Source organism: Lupinus angustifolius, chromosome LG13 (genome assembly GCF_001865875.1).
Source record: "Lupinus angustifolius cultivar Tanjil chromosome LG13, LupAngTanjil_v1.0, whole genome shotgun sequence".
Taxonomy (NCBI): Eukaryota; Viridiplantae; Streptophyta; class Magnoliopsida; order Fabales; family Fabaceae; genus Lupinus; species Lupinus angustifolius.
In genome coordinates, this window is record NC_032021.1 from 3,081,907 (window position 1) to 3,101,199 (window position 19,293).

The window sequence follows — 19,293 nt, forward strand, 5'->3', positions numbered from 1 at the left end:
CATTGCTTTCATCTAAGCTAGCCATAAAGTTAACCTTTTATTTGTGCTGGAAAAAAGTTAATTTTTAGTGGCTGCATTCCCAATTTTCTATAGATGTGACATCAAGGCTGGTTTACTTTATGAAACAAAAAAGTGCCAGATTTTGGGTAAGATCTGCAAAATTAGAAATGCCGATTAACAATATCTCTGCAGATCTAATATTATTCTAATGTTATAAATTCTTCACATTTGTATCTAGACTTATGCTATGCATAAAAAGATGGTTATGATCTACTATTAAATTCACAACTAAGTTTAAGCACGTGCATCACGTAATCATTCAACTCGAAACTCAACTCAAAAACAGATCTCAATACCATATTATGCATTATCAATGCCTTGCCTTGCAAGTTGCAACTCCCACACCATAATGGCCTTACCCCACACAGAACATGATATTTTAATGTGCTATAACACTGACAACATTTGCATCTTCCCAATGCTTTCCTACAACACCACACACAGCAATCCCACTAGCTTTACACACTCATTGTATTCCCTGAAATCAAGATTCCATTTCCACTAGGGTTTTGTCTCTCCATCTTGGAAACCATAACATACCCATTTGCAACCTAACCCCAAAAATAGTTTTTTTAGAAAAATCTGGGTTTGAAATTGTAACCTTCAAGCTGAACTACTACACACTTTCAGATTCCACTTCACTCTTCATCATGTTCAGTTTCTGCAACTACAGTAAATTCTTCATCCTTTTCTTATGCACCCTTTTCAACTATTTCACTGCTTCACTTTGAAGCTTATTCTGTTCATCTCACTTTTAATTTCCACTTTTAGGGTTCTTCCCCATTATTCCATTCTTCTCCAATGATGGAAAAAATCACTTTTTGACAACAACCCAGATTCAATTTCATATCCTCTATGCAATTCACAGCATCAACCACCTCAATTTCATCCTCAAAATCAAACCCCCTTTTCTCTTCCACCAATGCCTGGGGTTTCAGAAAACAAAGATGGATCTGAAACAGAAACCCCAATCCCCAAATTTTTCACCACAATAATTTATTCCTTTCCTTATTTAGCATCACCCACCACCAATTCCATCCTTAAGAACACGTTCCCAATGAAACGCACCGTTCGCCCCTTATTCATGCTTCTCTTTCTCATTGTCTTTGCTGCCACTGTTACCTCCAGAGCCATGATTCGCCGAGGCTTGATCTCCATTGATCACGAAACCAGAGTCATGATCCAAGATCCACAACTGTTGTTAAATGCTACACTGCTGAAACACGCGGCAATTGATATTGGAGAAGAGAAAAGTAAGCAGGAAATCCAGAATCTTCTAGATGGAAACATCCGCAGCCAAGCGCGCCACCGGACCTTTGTCTCGTGGAGGCGATTTATTCACCATGATGTTGACAAATCATCAAGGAATGTGAACCTTCCAGCGACAATGCGTTCGCCACTGTTTTATCGATACTGGTTGGATTTTCGGAAGGTTCTGAATGAATGGGCTAGGAAGAAGAGGTTCCAACCTGGTATCATGTTGGAATTGATTAGATCGGTGAAGGTTCCGATAGATAGGTACAGTGGAGTTTTCGATTCCAGTGAACAGAGATATGCTTCATGTGCTGTTGTTGGGAACAGTGGAATTCTGCTGAACAAGGATTATGGGAGTTTGATTGATGCACATGATGTTGTTATAAGGTTGAACAATGCAAGGGTTGATAACTTTGAGCACAAGGTTGGGAAGAAAACTAGCATTTCATTTGTGAATAGCAACATTTTGCATCTTTGTGCAAGGAGGGAAGGGTGTTTTTGCCACCCTTATGGTGCTAATGTTCCAATTGTTATGTATATTTGTCAAGCAATGCATTTCCTGGATTACACTGTGTGTAACTCATCTCACAAGGCACCACTTTTGGTAACCGATCCTAGATTCGATGTGTTGTGTGCTAGAATTGTGAAGTACTACTCTTTGAAGAGGTTTGTGGAGGAATCAGGGAAAGGTTTGGAAGAATGGGGTTCTGCCCATGATGGTGCTTTGTTCCATTATTCTTCTGGAATGCAGGCTGTGATGTTGGGTTTGGGAATATGTGATAAAGTTAGCATCTTTGGGTTTGGGAAATCAGCTTCTGCTAAGCATCATTATCATACTAACCAAAAAGCTGAGCTTCATCTGCATGATTATGAGGCAGAATATGCTTTTTACCGCGACCTTGTTGATGGACGTAAGCCGATACCATTTCTCGTGGACGCATTCAAGGTTCCTCCTGTTGTTATGTATCATTGAGACCGAGGTGTTGCTTCTGATTTGAATGGTGGAACGGTCAATTTTTTTGTTCCGGAAAGGAACCAATTCAAGATTCATTTTCTTGTTCTCAACTTTTGTTCTGTTCCAAGTGTAGTAGCCTCAAGGCAACTAATTAAGTCTAATTTTTTGTTAGATTAATACACGCTTTGACCTTTGAATGATTAAGCATCATGCCATCTATGATTTGTGTGCTCAACGATTCTTTCTTCAAATTCTCTTTAATGAGTTGATGTAGTTTCAGTAGGAATGACAACTTCCTTAATAATCAGAGTGGTAACTTCCTTAAATAAATAAACCAAAATGTTTCACTAGGAATCATAACCTCCATTTTATCCTTAAAATACATTGATAATACTTATTGTAGAGGAGTTTTATTCTTGATGATAAAGAAGCGAAAAAAGAAGCACTTATTTAGATTCTGGGTTGCAACATTCAAAAACCCTTACAAAAACTATTATGATAATAAATATATTCTCATATCAAAAGAAACAATTGTCCCATTTATTCTACTCATATTTTCTTTCATGCTAAAGGGCTCTTAACTAAAACATAACGTTAACATGGTGTTAATCCAATGCAGATGCACTCTGTTGCTGTCATGCAAGAGTAGAACAAAACATTTACTTTTATGGGTCCATTGGCCTATACATACATCAAAACGTGACACCACAGCATTCTAATTCTACATATTCTGTCACATAGATAATATACATCAAAATGATCCCAGAGAAATCTCTTGTTGGAAGCTTTTGTATGTACTCATATGAAGGACATGCACTAGACTCCACAACAAAATGTTTTGAACAGACACTCCATATAGACATTCCTATTATGGAGCAAAATGTTTTCAACAGACATTGCTATTATGGAAGCTCATTCATTATAAAGAACAAGGATACGTCTAAACTGGAGTACTTCTTCTATCCCATAATTTTTGACTACATGTACTATGAATTGTGATTGGTCAGAATAAATACTTAATAATTAAATTTTTAACTTAAATATATATTTTAAATAATCACAGTTCTTGGCACATACAAACTGTGGGATAACATATATGTACCTGTCTTAAACCATATTTCAAATTTTGTTTTATACCGATCAAAATATATTATCTCAATTAAAAAAATTAAATATTTATTATTTTTATATTTTTGCTTTAATATTATTAGTGTGAGACATGATTTCGAATATGATTTGAGACAACATACATCTATACTTCTATACTATTAATAAAGGGAAAACACAAAATAACCACCCATCATGGTGTAATTTGTGTTTTCCTATTTTGCCCTCAATATCTTTTTATTTCTACCAAAAAACCATATAATATTATTTTCTTATTTTATCCTTATTATCTTCTTATTTTAAAAGTGTATTTAAAAAATTGAATATTAGACCAATTGAATAAATTCAATCATAAATTTAACACAAAATTTATATTTGAATTTATAAAATACAAACTATACATTACAAACGATAGGAAAGCGGGTTGACAGGCACGACAGTGCATGTCAACACGCTAGTAATTATAATTATGATAATTGGTTTCATCTATTTTTAATGGATGGTGATTTTGAAGGTAGATGAGAATTTCTAATTTGAGTTTTTGATGTTTAAAAATTGGCATTGAAATAAAACATATTATAATTTGGTGATTTCAATTATAACCGTGATATTTGCTTTTTCTCCTTGTATTACATTTATGGTAATTTCGAAAGTGAAGGAAATTTTTTAGTTTGTAATTTAGATATTTAAAAACCAACTTGTAATTAATTAATGATTTCACACACTGAATTAAACATTAAAACATGAAAATTTCCCAATAAAACGATTTGATTTCCATAAACTCAATATATTGGATTGGATAACAAAGCTACAACATTTTACACATTTAATACATGTTGAATTGTTTTACAACATGTGTTTATTAGTTTGTTAGCTAGTTAGTTTACACTATTAATAAGGTTTTTCATGCCTTGATCAATAGAGAAATATCCAAAAATTTCATTTTACGTTTTCGCAATATGTGTCAGAGAGTCTTCATCCTAAACGTTTTAGTCACCGCTGTTTTTCTCTACAATAATTATTATCTCTCGTTTCTAAAATTTAATAAAAAATCATTGTCAACAATTCGACATGAAGCTGAAAAATTTATAAAGAAAAAAAGTTGAAGGAAGACATTACATAAGAATCATGTGTTGTTCACCATACACTCAATTACAGCGTCTCTTCCCAGGTGCTAGCTTTAAAACATTTTTCTCGCACACATTTAACACATGTTGAATTATTTTACAATATGTGGATATTAATTTGTTAGCTAGTTAATTAGTTTACATTATAAATAAGGTTTTTTATGCCTTGATCAATAATGAAAAATATCCACAAATTTTATTTTACACTTTCACAACATTTTCGCAATAAAATAATCGATACCTTTCATGATCATAAGAATAAATTCCTTGAAATCCTACCATTCCATGCCAAAAAAAATTAATATATTGGTAGGTGATCGAGATAAATACATTCAAATTAGTCTGATCATTATTGATTTGAATATGGTCGGATTTAAGGTTAGATTCAGATTCTAAAATTAGATATGGGAAATAGTTAGGGTTGAGTAGGGGATAAATATGATCTGATCCGTCTTATGATCACTTATTCATCATATTTGTATGTGAGTTCAATTGTATATAAAGTTATGACATCTCTTTTGTTTTCTAATTTTTTCATCATATATACAAAATTAACAATATATAATATTTCATATGTCAAATTACATCAAAATAATAATTAATATTAAAAAATTTATTTAAAAATCATTACATTTAATCGTATGGTTTAGGTTCAAAGACTAATTAAATTGACATTTGGATCAAGTTACCTTGAAGTTTGGAGATGGTTTGGATTCAAAAAATATTATGGTGAAGGAAGGCCATAGCCTTAATTATAAAATCTGATGGAGACAAAATTCACTATATTTAAGAAACAACCCACATGTAAAATAGGTCATTGGTCCATGGACTTAAATATTCAAATTTTCACACAATTTGAGCCCAATATTTTAAATTTTGTTTAGTCATGCCCTAAGCCCGAAACAAGTCATCCCAAAATCATTCCTACAACACATTTTGACAACTATTTACAATTAGGATGGCATTGGATAACATAGGTAGTTGGAATTTACTTAGTAAAAATATGTTAATATTTATATAATGTGAGTATAATATTGATGTAAATATTGAATATGTCAGCTAATATTTATTTATAATAATTTTATTTAAGATTCAATAATAATTAAATATAAATAACTGATATACATTAACATTGTACAAAACTACAGAACTCTTTTCTATAAAATGAAACATGATAAAAACAAGAGTTTTGCTATATTTAACATTATAAACAAAACACAACATGATTGCATGAAACATCTTTGCTCCACCGAAAATGTGAAACCAAAAACAACAGGATAAGACATCAATTCATTTTGTTCTGTCCCCTTGTTCAATAAAAAGATTGTGTAGGATATTGCCCTCAACGAGATTCAAGCTCCATAAGTAAACCTAACTAGCAAGAGTGACAAAAGAAGAAGGAGATCCCTTATCTTCAGCTATCAGCTACACCATCTCTATTTTTGCCCTACCACTTTTTGGCTTTGGTCACACCTGCCTCAAAAGAACCAAACTTTAAACTCTTTCAGACTTCTAATCTCTCTAGTATTGTACAGTCAAATAAATACTGAAATATGAGAAGAAAAATATTTTTTTAAGTCATTTTTCTCCCTCATGTGTGTTAAGGATTTTTGCATTTTTCTTTTGTTAAGAAGAAAATGAAGTCCTTGTAACTCATGCTCTTTGTCAACCACACATGACACATGCATAATCACCATTTTTTTTTAAAATTTTCTTGCCATATAATAATCCATATTAATGAGAATGAGATGAGTCAAAGGTTGCTCTACTTATAACCATTTCAGATTTTATATGTGCCAATTTAACATAAGTATATGATTTGGTAGGCAAAGCCCTCCAAATTTGACTCAGTATTATGACCTGAAAGTAACTAGGGCAGGTATGTTATTTCAAAAAGAAAGAAAACTCCGATATATCCCAGAACCACTTTCACATTTTGTGAGTCTGCTGGATCAAACCATTGAATAAAATAACACATGTACTTTTAACATAGCAGTTTTGTTAATTTTGTTAACCATTGTTCTAATGTAAGCAATCCAAAAAAGAAAAGCCAATAATGAAAATTGTTCTCCTAATATTTTATCTTTTGATTAATAAAGTTTTCATTGCTAATAAAAAAAATGGAAATTGCTGCATTCATTGGAGTAATAAGAGAAAATAATTTCAGTTTTTTAACTTGGCTGTCTTTATAGGGGTTACTTTAACATTATCCTAAGGATCAGCAAAATGATTGACATATTAATGCATGCTTACTAGTTTAGATGTATTTGACAATTCTCAAACTTATCTACCATTTTAATTTGGCATAAGGATAAGGATATGTTATTCCAAATCATATTTCGCACTAATGATACTGAAGTAAAAATAGAAAAATAATGAATGTTTAAATTTTTTAATTGATATAACATGTTTTTATTAATGCGAAAAATAGAAGTAAGAATATCTTAAGATTAAGTAGTATTATATAGTGATATAGGAGAGAGACAATGAGATCCATAGCAGCAAATTAATATCAAAAGTGTCACAGAGACTTTAACAACATTGAAGTAACAAGTCCTTAAATGAGGGTTACACGATTTAGTAATGAAGCGGATAAATTTTCTCACCCGAAGAGGTCACTAAAAATTGAACATGCATGCTATATATATCACCTACTTTCTCTTGCTATGAGAAGAAAATTCACCTGCTTCATCACTTGATGCAACCACCTTATTAGCTGAACAGCAAAACAAACTAGTCCAAACCTCTGAATATCCTTATATATAGCTCATGGGCCACCATGCACCCTTCAAGTGCTCGGTAACAAACCGCTCCCTATGTTTCAACGCCTTAGCAATTGTTGAGAACTTTTTGTTACTGAGCACAAGCTAGTGACCAAGCTCTACTACAGTTATAACTATACTTTGCTACTATAAGACTTACTTTTTAACTAGTGGTCCTGAACTGCAATATCTGCTATAATATTGCGGTTTTAGGAATCACCACAACAACATCGTGATCATATTTTCTAGCAATTATGGTAAATGCAATGTAACTAGGACAATAGTAGCAATTTAAAACACTTTTAGATAATCATGTTATGAGCAACATCATGATCTTCATCAGACCCAGTAATGCAATCCTTCTCATCCTCCAATAATTCTTCAATAGAATTAGGACGTGGGTAATGACCCTTTCCAAAGGATCTAACGTGATCCTTAAGAGACCTCTTATGCTTGAAGTCAGATCCACAAGAGCAGTACCACAATTTGCCACAATTCTTCTCATGAGTCCTCCAATCACCTTTGACAGCAAATGTTTTGCAACATTTTCTGCACGTGAATGGTTTAGTGCCATGCTTTCTTTTGTAGTGGGTTTGGAGTGTTCTGAAGTCCTTCAAGGGCTTTGCTCTTGGGTGGTTGATGCTGTTTTTGCAACCTTGTGCACAACAATAACATGGTAGCCTTAGCATTGCAGCTGGTTGTGTTCCTCTCAGTGAGTCTGGTCCTTTCCTATATTCTGATCCATGACCCCACATATGCATCTGCATGCAAATGGTAAAAATTGGTATACTATCATTCAAACTAATATGATTGAAGTTGTATTTCTATAAATTAAATTTGACCGATAATATATTAAAAAACCCAAAAAGAAACAAATAGCTCTCCATAGCTGCACAAGAATTTCTTACTTCTTAGTGCCGGTACAGATCATGTTACATTTCCTATGCTATTCATATTCTGGGGTTTTGAACCCTAAAGTGTGAACACAATTCAAGAAAATAAAAGCATGAAGTGGATATAGGATTACAATTTCTCTTTGAAATCTTGTGGTATGAAAAAAAGAGCCTTTTACTAAAAGGTGAAAGTAATGCTAGATGGAAAAAAGACTATGTATCTACCTTAATTTTCTTAAAGTGATAAGAAAAGCAAAAGTAGGGATTGGTCATGGGTTCAGATTAAAGTTCAATTACATGATTGTTATTCGTTATCTTCTTGATGATTATCTTAATATCATTATCATGTAATATACCTAGTTCATTTTGGTGTGGAATTTGAGCTGCAGGGAATTCAAAATAAGAGTGGAATCTACATTAGCTAGTGTAAAACATATATAGACGGTTAAATTATCAGATAGATTACATTAAGTAAGCAGAAGGAGGAGTTTAGGAAATTAAGAAGTCTGGTTCCATTGGGATGCATATATAGTAATATGGACTAAATATAATCATAATCTATTTCTCTAAGTATACCATGCTTAGATGATAATTACCAAGGGTTTCCATTGACATATAGGCAAAAACTAATTATTTTCTTAAAGAATAATCACCAAAGTGGGGTAAAATCTCCCAATAAAACTAAACTTTAATTTGTTTTGAGACATTCCAAACTTTAGCTAATAGTCCATATTCACAGGTTAAATATTAAACCCCATTGATCTGTAGAAAGAAAATCATATAAACTATGTGCATCTTGATTCCTAACTTTTAATTGAATCAGTTTTATCTTATACATAAGCACTTAGTTTATTATCAAATTAAAATACATAGTTTAGTAGAAAATATGTCGTTTTTATTATATAAAATATAAGAAATTGAGAACCAAATTACTAACCTGCATGTTGTTATATCTATTGAAGGTCTTGCTGCATATGTTGCAAGCAAACTGCATCGGCCCAACAAGTATCTGTGCTGGACTTGGTATCCAAAACCTTCTCTCTGAGCTGCCATGGAAGATTTTTTCCTTCAAAGGCTCTTCTTCTTCTTCCTTAACATGGAAAACCTTCTTCTCATCATGATCATGCTCAATTATATCATTAGTAGTGTTAGGCAAACCAATATGCAAAGCCACAGTCATTTGTTCCACCTTTTCTTCTTTTACCTCAGGAACCTTCTTTTTTAGTTCTTCATCTCTTGAGGGCTTTCCTTTTAAGATTGGAAAAAATTGGATAGTTTCATGAACAAGATCATTCTGAGTCACAGAAGAAGGAGAAGACATTGAAGATGATACTGTGGGAGTTAGATATGAAGGAGAGGAATTAAATGGTTTTAGCCATTCAATGAAAGTTGGTGAATGAAGGTAGAGATTCTTGTCTTCTACAATATTATTGTATTCTCTCAAACCCATGTTCTTCAGAGAGAAAGATAGATAGTAAACACAAGTGAAATTCTCTCCTCAGAAGGAGCTATATCCAGAGTTTCAGACTTTATGAGAGAAAGCCTAGACTTATATGGTTGTTCATTGAAAAGAGGTTTTTTTGTCTTTATGGACCTTTTCTTTTTCGCTTTTTTCTACCCTAACTTTCTTCTTTACCCGTGTTGGCTTTTGTTTGTTTCTTTTGTGGGATAGAAAGAGAGACTTATGGTGGGGAATGGGGATAGAAAATGACATGCAAAACAGGACTTACCAATTTATCAGAAAGAATCCTAGAATATGGTCTCAAACTCTGAATTATAATCTAATCCATTAATTACTTTGTCCTTACTAGATGTTATAAAGAGTCTTGCCACATATAATTACAAGAAAGAAAAAGAATTTTGGTACAACTAATTAGTGGCCCTTGTTTCATGAAATAAAGTGGTAATAACAGTCACAAAAACCGTGTTTAAGAGCTCTCATCATGCTAATAATTACAACAACAAAAAAATGATAAAATTCTCTGGAAAAAAATGATAAAATTCGGTGGTGTATGTAAGATGAATAAAGTGGTAAAAACTAAAAACCATTATTCATCCAATAAAAAAGTATGTCAACTCAACTATTAAAATTGAAACTAAAAATTTAAAACTGTAGCATTTTACAATATTATATCCATTCAACAGACTCAAACTGGTCCATTTTGTGAGAGATATTGGACCATTAATTATTCACATGCTAAGTTTTTAATCAAATAATTAGCAAAATTAATTACCTCAATATACATTTTTTAAATAATTTACTTAATCAAATAAGAGCTCTCAATATGATATGATGGTTGAGGTGAGGAGTTTAAAAATGAGATTATGAGTTTGAGTCTCACTCATAATAAATTTAAAAAATATAAAAAAATAACTATAAGGTGATCTGATGGTTTAAATGAAGGATTGAAGTAAATGAAGTATAGGATTCGAGTTTCACCCACAGCAAATACTAAAATATTAATATTTTGTAGATAAAAAACATTGACCTGAACCAATTACAGCATGAATTTGGTCAATGCCTAAATGGAGAAAACATCATAAGGATGCATGTTTTGGTTAATAGAAATTAATATAAACAATTCAATATGATGAGGGGTTGTGATCTTTATGCCTAATTAATTAATGTGCAAGGTACATGATAGAGAACTTGACCAAAAAAGTTAACAAGATATAGTGTTATCTAGTGCTTATAAAATGAAGACCATAGTCGTTTAACTTTAATATATAAGTCAATAATTTAAGTGAAGAAATGACGCCTAATTGTGAGGTTGATGACGGATGCATGGAAGGAGCTACACAAACTTGATATTGATTTAAAACCCATTGCTGCCAAACATTACCTTTAAGCATATGTTGATTTTTGCAGAATTAGGAGATATTATCCCACCAAAAATGTTCAAAGTTTTATTTTACATATATCTTACAAATATACCGCTGGGTTGAAGTACCCTTCAATTATAATAAATCTTTCTGGATTGTAAAAGAATGTTGTTTTTGTTCAATGTAGGTTAGATTGAGTTTGGAAAAGAATTTTAACAATCCAAATTAACCTTCTTGTTTGATAAATGTGATGTTAATGAATAAATCATAAACGTTTGATATGTTTTATTTTAAATGATATATTTTAGCAACAAAAATTTATATTTAAATGATAATTTAAATTATGTATTTGCATTTTAATTATATTATATAATTTTTATTATCATTTTTCTTCTTCGATTGTTCAAAATAGCACACATGGTTATATGAAATACTTGAACAAATGTATAAGTTATATTAATTTATAAATATTTTTAAAATTTATGGGTGCTAGTGAGTAGCAAACCTAGTAGGTATAGGCTTGGGTCCCAAAATGGTAGAATGAGGCAAATCCATGTATTGCACCGCTAATTGGAAAATTGATATAGAAATAATAAAATAGTGTTGCAAACAAGTATAGATAAATGAAGTTGTCGTATCCATAAGGACTAACTAATTCTAACCTTTTAGCAAATAAAATACTATTCTGAATTGGTTTTCAAAGAGTTTTTGGATTAGTTTGTATTGACTAGGTGTAAACTAATTATGATATAAAAATGTTGATTATAGATGTGAGATTGATTTTCACTATTCATTATTCATATACACTAGAATTGATCACACAAATAAATTAAGAATTACTCTTACATAATAATGGACCTCAAGATTACTAAAAGTTAATATCTTAGTCAAATTAGTGACTTGTGTAATAAAGCTCCACGTCTAGTAATATTACTCACAAGATTAAGAACTATGACCCAACTAACAAACATTTGAATGTGTCTAGTAGTCTATGTTTATGTAGTTAAGTTAAGTGCAACACCTCAATTCTACTAATCATCAATGTCTTGATAATATCAGTAGCTTATTAAATTCGCTTTATATCTAGCAACTAAATTAACAACATTGAGCTATATATACCATTAAATATGCATTTATGTCTAGTAGTCTATGTGAACAAGTTTGAGAGTTATTCAATACTCGTATAAATTTATGTCTAGTAATCATATTAACACATGCACATATTTGACAACTAAACATATAACTATGTCTAGAATTACGCTAAAAAGGTGAGCTTCTAGTTTGGGCTATGAAACCAAAATTTCTTCTTCAGTTGAACTTCCAAATTCATACAAGGAGAAATAAAATTCACCAAATCAGCATTAAGCATCAAGCAATAACTAATAAAAATCAATACATCATAATTAACATATATATCAATTCTAAATGTATACTTCAAATGAGTTTTACAATCAATCCCAACATAGGAGAAACTTGGCTAAGCATTTTCATACAAACTAAGCAAAGAAAGATGAAGAAAAATACAACTCGAAGAAAAGAGATACCTCCTCCATGAGCATATATCAACTCCATCAATCATCCCCCCTCACCTTTACATCTTTTTTCCAAGCTATACTAGCCTAGGAATTTAGTGAATTTGAAACATTTTAATTTACACCGAAATAGTATACGAAACTAAAATCAGGTCCTTGTTCAGTATTTGCGAAAATTAAACAATCAAGTATTTTATATTGGCTTTGAGCGCATGGGAGGTGTGTTGTGTGTGACTCTTCATCTGGCTCGACTCTTCACCTAGTCGAGCATTGTTTGGTGCATCTTCTTCACTCAGCGCAACTACGTTTGGCACGGCTCCTACGCTAGGCGCATGTCATCTAATTATGATCTTAATTTATTTTTGGCCTCTTAATATCAACCGTTACTCATTTTTACTCCTTTAAGCCCTTAAATATCATGGAAATTCAGTTCATAAGATTAGTGTAATAACTCATAAAATTGTTAAGTATGAATGTATTAAGCTAGTATTTAGAATTAAAATGTGTTAAATTAATCTTATAAAGTAAGGTAATTTTCATACCTAATATATACCACATAGACATATCCAAACCTATTGCATCCATGTGACACACATGCATAACCTTAAAGTTGCATACTTATGCCCACATGTATGAAAAAATAGGTGATATGTGATACACATGAATAACCATAAGATGTTAGTAGTGAAGTGAATAGTATTAAAATCTATGAAAATATCTTAAATTATACTATAGAGCTAACAATGTGTTAGTTTTGTGGTGTAAGATATCGCTAAATTCTCAGGATGATTAAAAGGTGAAGAGTTCGATTCCTGAGAGCGACACTTGGTGGAAATGGTAACCACGCAACCTAAAAACGATTAATTCCTTACACAAAAACGTAAAGAGATACCATTGGTAAAACCAAAAAATTATATTATACAAAATATCTAGACGATACATAGATATAAAGATAATGTATCATGAAATGATCATATCTTAGATTTATTTGTAGTGTCTTAAAAGATTTCTTAGGATTGAAATTATTTTATTTTATTTTTAAAATTTTGTTTGGTTATTTAATTAAAAATCCGTGGGGATTGTTTTTATGTCTTTTATATAAAAAATAATCACAATAATGGCATCAAATCATCTTCCATAATAATATTATTTATAGAATTTACTATTTTGATAATTCATTCATAAATCTTATAATTTAAACATGACGCGCGCCCACTAGCAAGCTCATCGATATGGTGAATTTTGGAGCTAAGCTGCAATGCTAGCGATTTGGTGAATGAAGCTAATTAATTGATACTTACCGACACAAGATTTGTGTGGGGATCTTCCTCTCCTAGACAAAAATGGCCACTTTTTCTTTCTCACTTTTTTCAACCTTTCCAACTTTTTTCACACTTACAAATTGCAAGATGAACACTTTTGTCTCAATAAAGCTCAAGTACATTTTAAACCAAATTACTTGACACCAATGTTTTAAATTATGATTATGGTTAGAGTAATGATATATCATTTTACAAATATTTTTTTACCAACAATAAAGTTACATATGTTACTTGTAAACCAATCATTAAAAACAAAATATTATTTTGTTATATATGTTTGTTTTTCTTATGCTGTAAGAGATTTGGAAAATAATATATCATTTTCCTTGTGGTTATGTTATGTTTATGAAAATTGTTGAAAATTAAAGAAAAAATGTAATTCATATAATTATGATCATGATATTGTTACAAAATCTCTCAAAAAAAAACACAATAATACAACTGTAATTACTAGCATGAATTGCAATTTAAAACACTAATTGTGAGTTTAGAAGATTTTGACAAGAAAATGTTTTCCACTTTTATATATACATATACTAGCTAGGCAAGGAAGTAGGTTTACCTTGAGACCTCTTTTTCATTTTTTGTTTTTAAGGACATGCTCCATGCAAAGACACCATCCCGTGAAAACACCTTTTGAATAATTTGTCACTTTTGTAAAATTATTTGAAGGGTTGTGATAGTGGAGGATAAACTTTTGAAGATTATGATCTTACTAGGTGAAGCTTTTGTTTTCTTTATCATCTTCATAGCATCCTTGGATGTGTGGATTACTATTTAGAAGCTCATAATCTTAGATATATATTATTTGAAGCTTATGCACTTTTTTCTTTATCATGAAGACACCATTCTAAGATAATCTCATACAAATCCCATCGATCAAAACTGTGAGATTGCATGTGCATGCACTTGAGGATTTGCAATTTTGCCACTCTTTAATTCTTTCACAAAGCTCATAAGATAAAAAAAAAAAAACTTATTTGAAGACACATATAATACATCATATTTGGAGACAGATATATTTATGTTTTTTTTGTGTTATCATTTATGACTATGTTTTTTATCTTCTTCTTGTATCAGGGTTAACACCTCTTGTGTTTCTTAAATACAATGCCGCTTATCAAAAAAAATTATAACTAAATTTTAATATGTTATCTAGATTTTATTATTTGTCTCTACATACATATGTCTCCATACAAATCTTTTTTTTTTTTTTTTTTGGGTAAAATGAGTAGGTTTGATTAGTAAGTAGGAGTGCTAAATTATATTAGGATGAATGAACTGCTATACAATTATTTCAAGTCTTCAACCTCATATACTAAACTTCTACCGATAAAGCAAAATAAAGATTTAATTACTTATAATGTCTCTTTTTTCCACAGTATTTTCAAAGTTCAAATTTTGTTCATACTTTTACCAACAAAAGTTAACAAATGGTATAATTTTAATCATTTCTTTCGCAATCTGCTTTCTTCGTTTCCATCACTGGTTTCGCAATCTGATTTTTTTCCTTTTTTGTGTGTGAATCAACTCTTTTAAAAGGTTAAACTATTAAGAGAAAACTTTATTACATGTCTCATATTAATCACGTATATGATCAATATAAATGATCATTACAAATTCCTAAGATAGAATGAAATGATATTTTCCTTCGTATACAAGTGTAAAAGTAATAAATAGCCTCTCAATTATTGGAGATGATCCCATCTTTTTCCAATTGTTTTTGGTTTCCCACAGGTATCCTGGAGGCAATCCTGTCCGAGCCGGGAACATCCACAGGTACGTACGGCTAACTCTCCCAACAACAGACATTTTTTCCATCCATAAAACTCGAACCCGAGTTCTTGCTTAAATGGAATCAAATATGTACCACTTGAACCTACCTTTTTGTTTCTTAGCATAATTTTATGATTGTAATTACAATCGAGCAAAGGTCATCATTAAAAGTTGTAGTCGTAAACTGATTTTGTAATTAATTGATCAATCCAATATCTATGATAACATGCTTCAGTTATTATAACCAATTTAGCGACCGACTGAGTCGTCGCTATTTCAGCCACCAACTACAAAATGACGAATTTGTGCTTTCCGACTTTCGTCGTTAATATTATTTTTTAATGCACGAGAAACAAACTAGTCCACACGGCATGTATCATATGTTTTCTTCTCTCATTGCCCTATATCGGTCACGAAGGTAATCATTAATATCTTATACATAATACATGAACACTATGGTCCTAGTAAAGCAGGAAATATTGAATTCCAAATATTTGAAATGTCCATGTAATATCTATATACTTTTTTTTTATAAAACTTTATTAATCAATTGATAAAATATTAGGAGAACAAGTGATACTCCTATCCACTGAATCCCTGAAATTAACAAAGAGAAAGACAAGTTGATGAATGTCTTATCCAATCAACATAAGAGTAAGAGAAGAAAGGAAAACATTATATACTAATACTCTTTAGTATAAATATCATATACACTTAGCACATATCCATTATTTATTTGTACATTTTTTTGTTGAAAAGTTAATAATAATTAAAAATAAATTATAGATAATGAAACAATAATGTATAATTTTTATATCACTAATACATATATTTTTTCTCATGTTATTAGAAGTCCAAGAATGAACTTCTCATAAGGAAAGTATTAAGCTGTAAAAATTCTTGGTTGATTAAAAAAAGTAGTCCGTAATTGAAGGACATGGTTGAGCTGATGGAAGAAAATAAGACACAATTAATTGTGTTGCTTAGACTAAAGGGGCTGCAAGATTAGGTCATATATATAATATTAATAAATGTGAATTATTAGTAGTAAACCCGAATATACAGGTGAATTATGTTAAGCTTTTTCATCTATGTCATGATCAAGTTCATGAAGATTTTTCAATACAATCCACCATTCCTGAGAATAAACACACATTAGTAGAATTAAAATTATCTTGGTTGGGAATTGGTATAGCTAGCGAAGTCATAACCCATATTTATATCTCCTGCGTTGAATTTGAATTTCTCTCTTTTGTCTCTTTTTTCTCTCGTTTTTGGAGGAACAACCCAACAAACATTAAAGTTTTACTTCAAATGGTATATTCACTAGCTCTCATTTTATTAAATGTGTTTTTTCTTTTACAAAAAATTAAGTAAATCATTGAACTCCCTCTTATCTGGTTTAAATGTCTCATGAGACATAGACATATGGACTAATGTATGTAATTAATATCGGTAACTCACATAATTTTATTTTTATTTTGTTTTTTCATATTTAATTTTTTCTCTTCATTAATCATATTATTTTTATTCCACTAATCATGTCTTGTTAGTAAGATACCTTCTAATTCTAAGGACATGATTAAAAAGTTAACTGGTAATATTTTCGTAAATTTCTAAAAGGACAAGTAAATAAGATTATTTTTTATTGTAAAATTAAAAATATTGTTAAATAGGATTAGAGAGAGTATTAGTTTAATCTTTATGCATCATTTGTAGAACTTGGTGTTATCATTTTGAGTTTAGCATTATTAATAAGTGGAGTAGTGTATGTTAATCAATATTCCAATAACATTCTTTATTGAATCTGAAAACTTTATATTGCAAAATGGTAAATTTAAAAACTATAATGTTCAATGCAATATTGTTTAAATCCTTAAATAGAATTATTTGGACACTCATTAGCACTCTACTAATATGGAAAATGTTACTGGATAAATATAAATAAAAGTGTTGAAATATAATGATAATTTGTAATAATTATATAACTATTATATTTAAAAAGTATTAAATTATGATGACTACAAAAGTGCATAAGATTTTTTTATATAGGTGAGATAGTGAATGGAAGAATACCAACCACAATATAAACCTAAAACCTTTAGAAATTAAAGGGCTAAGTTGGGTCTTAGTATCTTATCCTCACTTGGTACTCCATTGAATATTTCAAGCTATGGTCTATTTCCAACTTAAAAAGCATAATGATTCAAAATCTCCATCATTATTATGAACCTCTCAAGTAACTACCAATTTGGAAAAAAATATACATAAAATTAAAACAAAAGAGAACTCAATTGTGCTTCAATAATTAGTGTGAAATTGGAACTGTCTTGGACTGCGTTACCAACTCAATTCCTCGTGTTTACACGTTATTGTTAAGTCATACCCATACAAGTCTTCCTCCATATCTACTTACTCTTTATTTATTATTTATTCATTTTCAAATTGGAAAATCTACAAAAAGATATCCTAACAATTCTGTTTTTCAGTTAATAACTTATCTATTTTATGAAATGTGTTGGAGAAATCATATTTAATAGAGAAGATATTTAAAGCATACAAGTATATGAAAATGAGAGAGTAGATGTGAGATTTATTTTTTAATATGTTTATTTATAGAATTTATTGGATAATGAGAAAACTTATCTATGTTACCTTAGCATCTATGATTAAATGATATTTTTTTACTAGTGATAACCATAAGTTTTATATCTAATATTATGTTAGAATTTCATATCTCAATTAATAATGATGTAGACGATATAAAACTTATTTATAGGTGTGAGCTTATTGTTTTTATTGAAAAGCATAGATCAACATCAATTGATGTTAAATTAAAAACTTCCATCAATAAAGGACTAGTTTTCAGAACAATAATAAGAATAAGAATAGTAAGGATATGATTTTGAAATTTGAAGTGAATTTAATAATGAAGTGTATTTTTGGTTGACGGATTTAATATATGGATCTATCAAGATTTGTCTTAATATATCGATGATCATTTCAATAGAGGTGGTGACTTGTTTTTTTTGTGTATGTGACACTCCAGAATGTGTTACATAATCTATTAGGACTTTAGGAGTCACTTATCTTTTTTCTCCCTACTTCCTATAGCTTACATCCCTAAAAGAGGTATGAGTATGGATTTAAATTCTCTAATTCTAGATTAGGTAAAATTGATAATCATCACTTTTTTGTTGTTGAAAAGTTCTTTCTTTATTTTATATTTAAAAATAAACAAATAAAAGAATTGTTTTTAATAATGATGAAAGTCAACAAGTCACGAAATTGCAAACTTAAAGAATCCAAATACATAAAAATGGGGTGGTATAAAACGAAATGTCCAAAATATCCATTCTATTTTGGGATAAGTTTACTTTCCCATCTTTGATTAACGAAGAGTTGAACCTGGCAGCTATAAGGTATACAAGGCCTAAAAGATATGTATTACCAGGCCTGGTTTCAGAATTGGCCCATCATTTTCTGCACGTTTCCAAATGTGCACCCTACACGATACCAAAATTTAACAGCATGTGAAAGAAATGGAGATTAGAACTTTCTAGTTTCTAATTCTATATTTTTCAAAATTTTAAGATTATCCTTATTCACATTTAGAACTCCTAGTTGCTTTGCTAAAGTGCATAAATAGAGGGGGACAAAATGAAATAAGATGTTAAAGGAA

The 19,293-nt window shown here is 30.4% G+C and overlaps 2 protein-coding genes across 2 annotated transcripts; one reads left to right on the forward strand and one right to left on the reverse strand.

Annotated features, from left to right (window-relative positions):
- On the forward strand, nucleotides 387–2,504 carry LOC109325571 (beta-1,6-galactosyltransferase GALT29A). Its single transcript, XM_019558003.1, has one exon. It carries the CDS (start codon nucleotides 983–985, stop codon nucleotides 2,285–2,287), a length of 1,305 nt encoding a protein of 434 aa, XP_019413548.1. The 5' UTR covers nucleotides 387–982; the 3' UTR covers nucleotides 2,288–2,504.
- Nucleotides 6,959–9,916, reverse strand: LOC109363404 (zinc finger protein WIP3-like). Its single transcript, XM_019609656.1, has 2 exons — nucleotides 9,096–9,916; nucleotides 6,959–8,026 (listed from the first exon to the last, which is right to left on the reverse strand). The coding sequence occupies exons 1-2, from the start codon at nucleotides 9,606–9,608 to the stop codon at nucleotides 7,568–7,570; spliced, it is 972 nt and encodes a 323-aa protein (XP_019465201.1). The 5' UTR covers nucleotides 9,609–9,916; the 3' UTR covers nucleotides 6,959–7,567.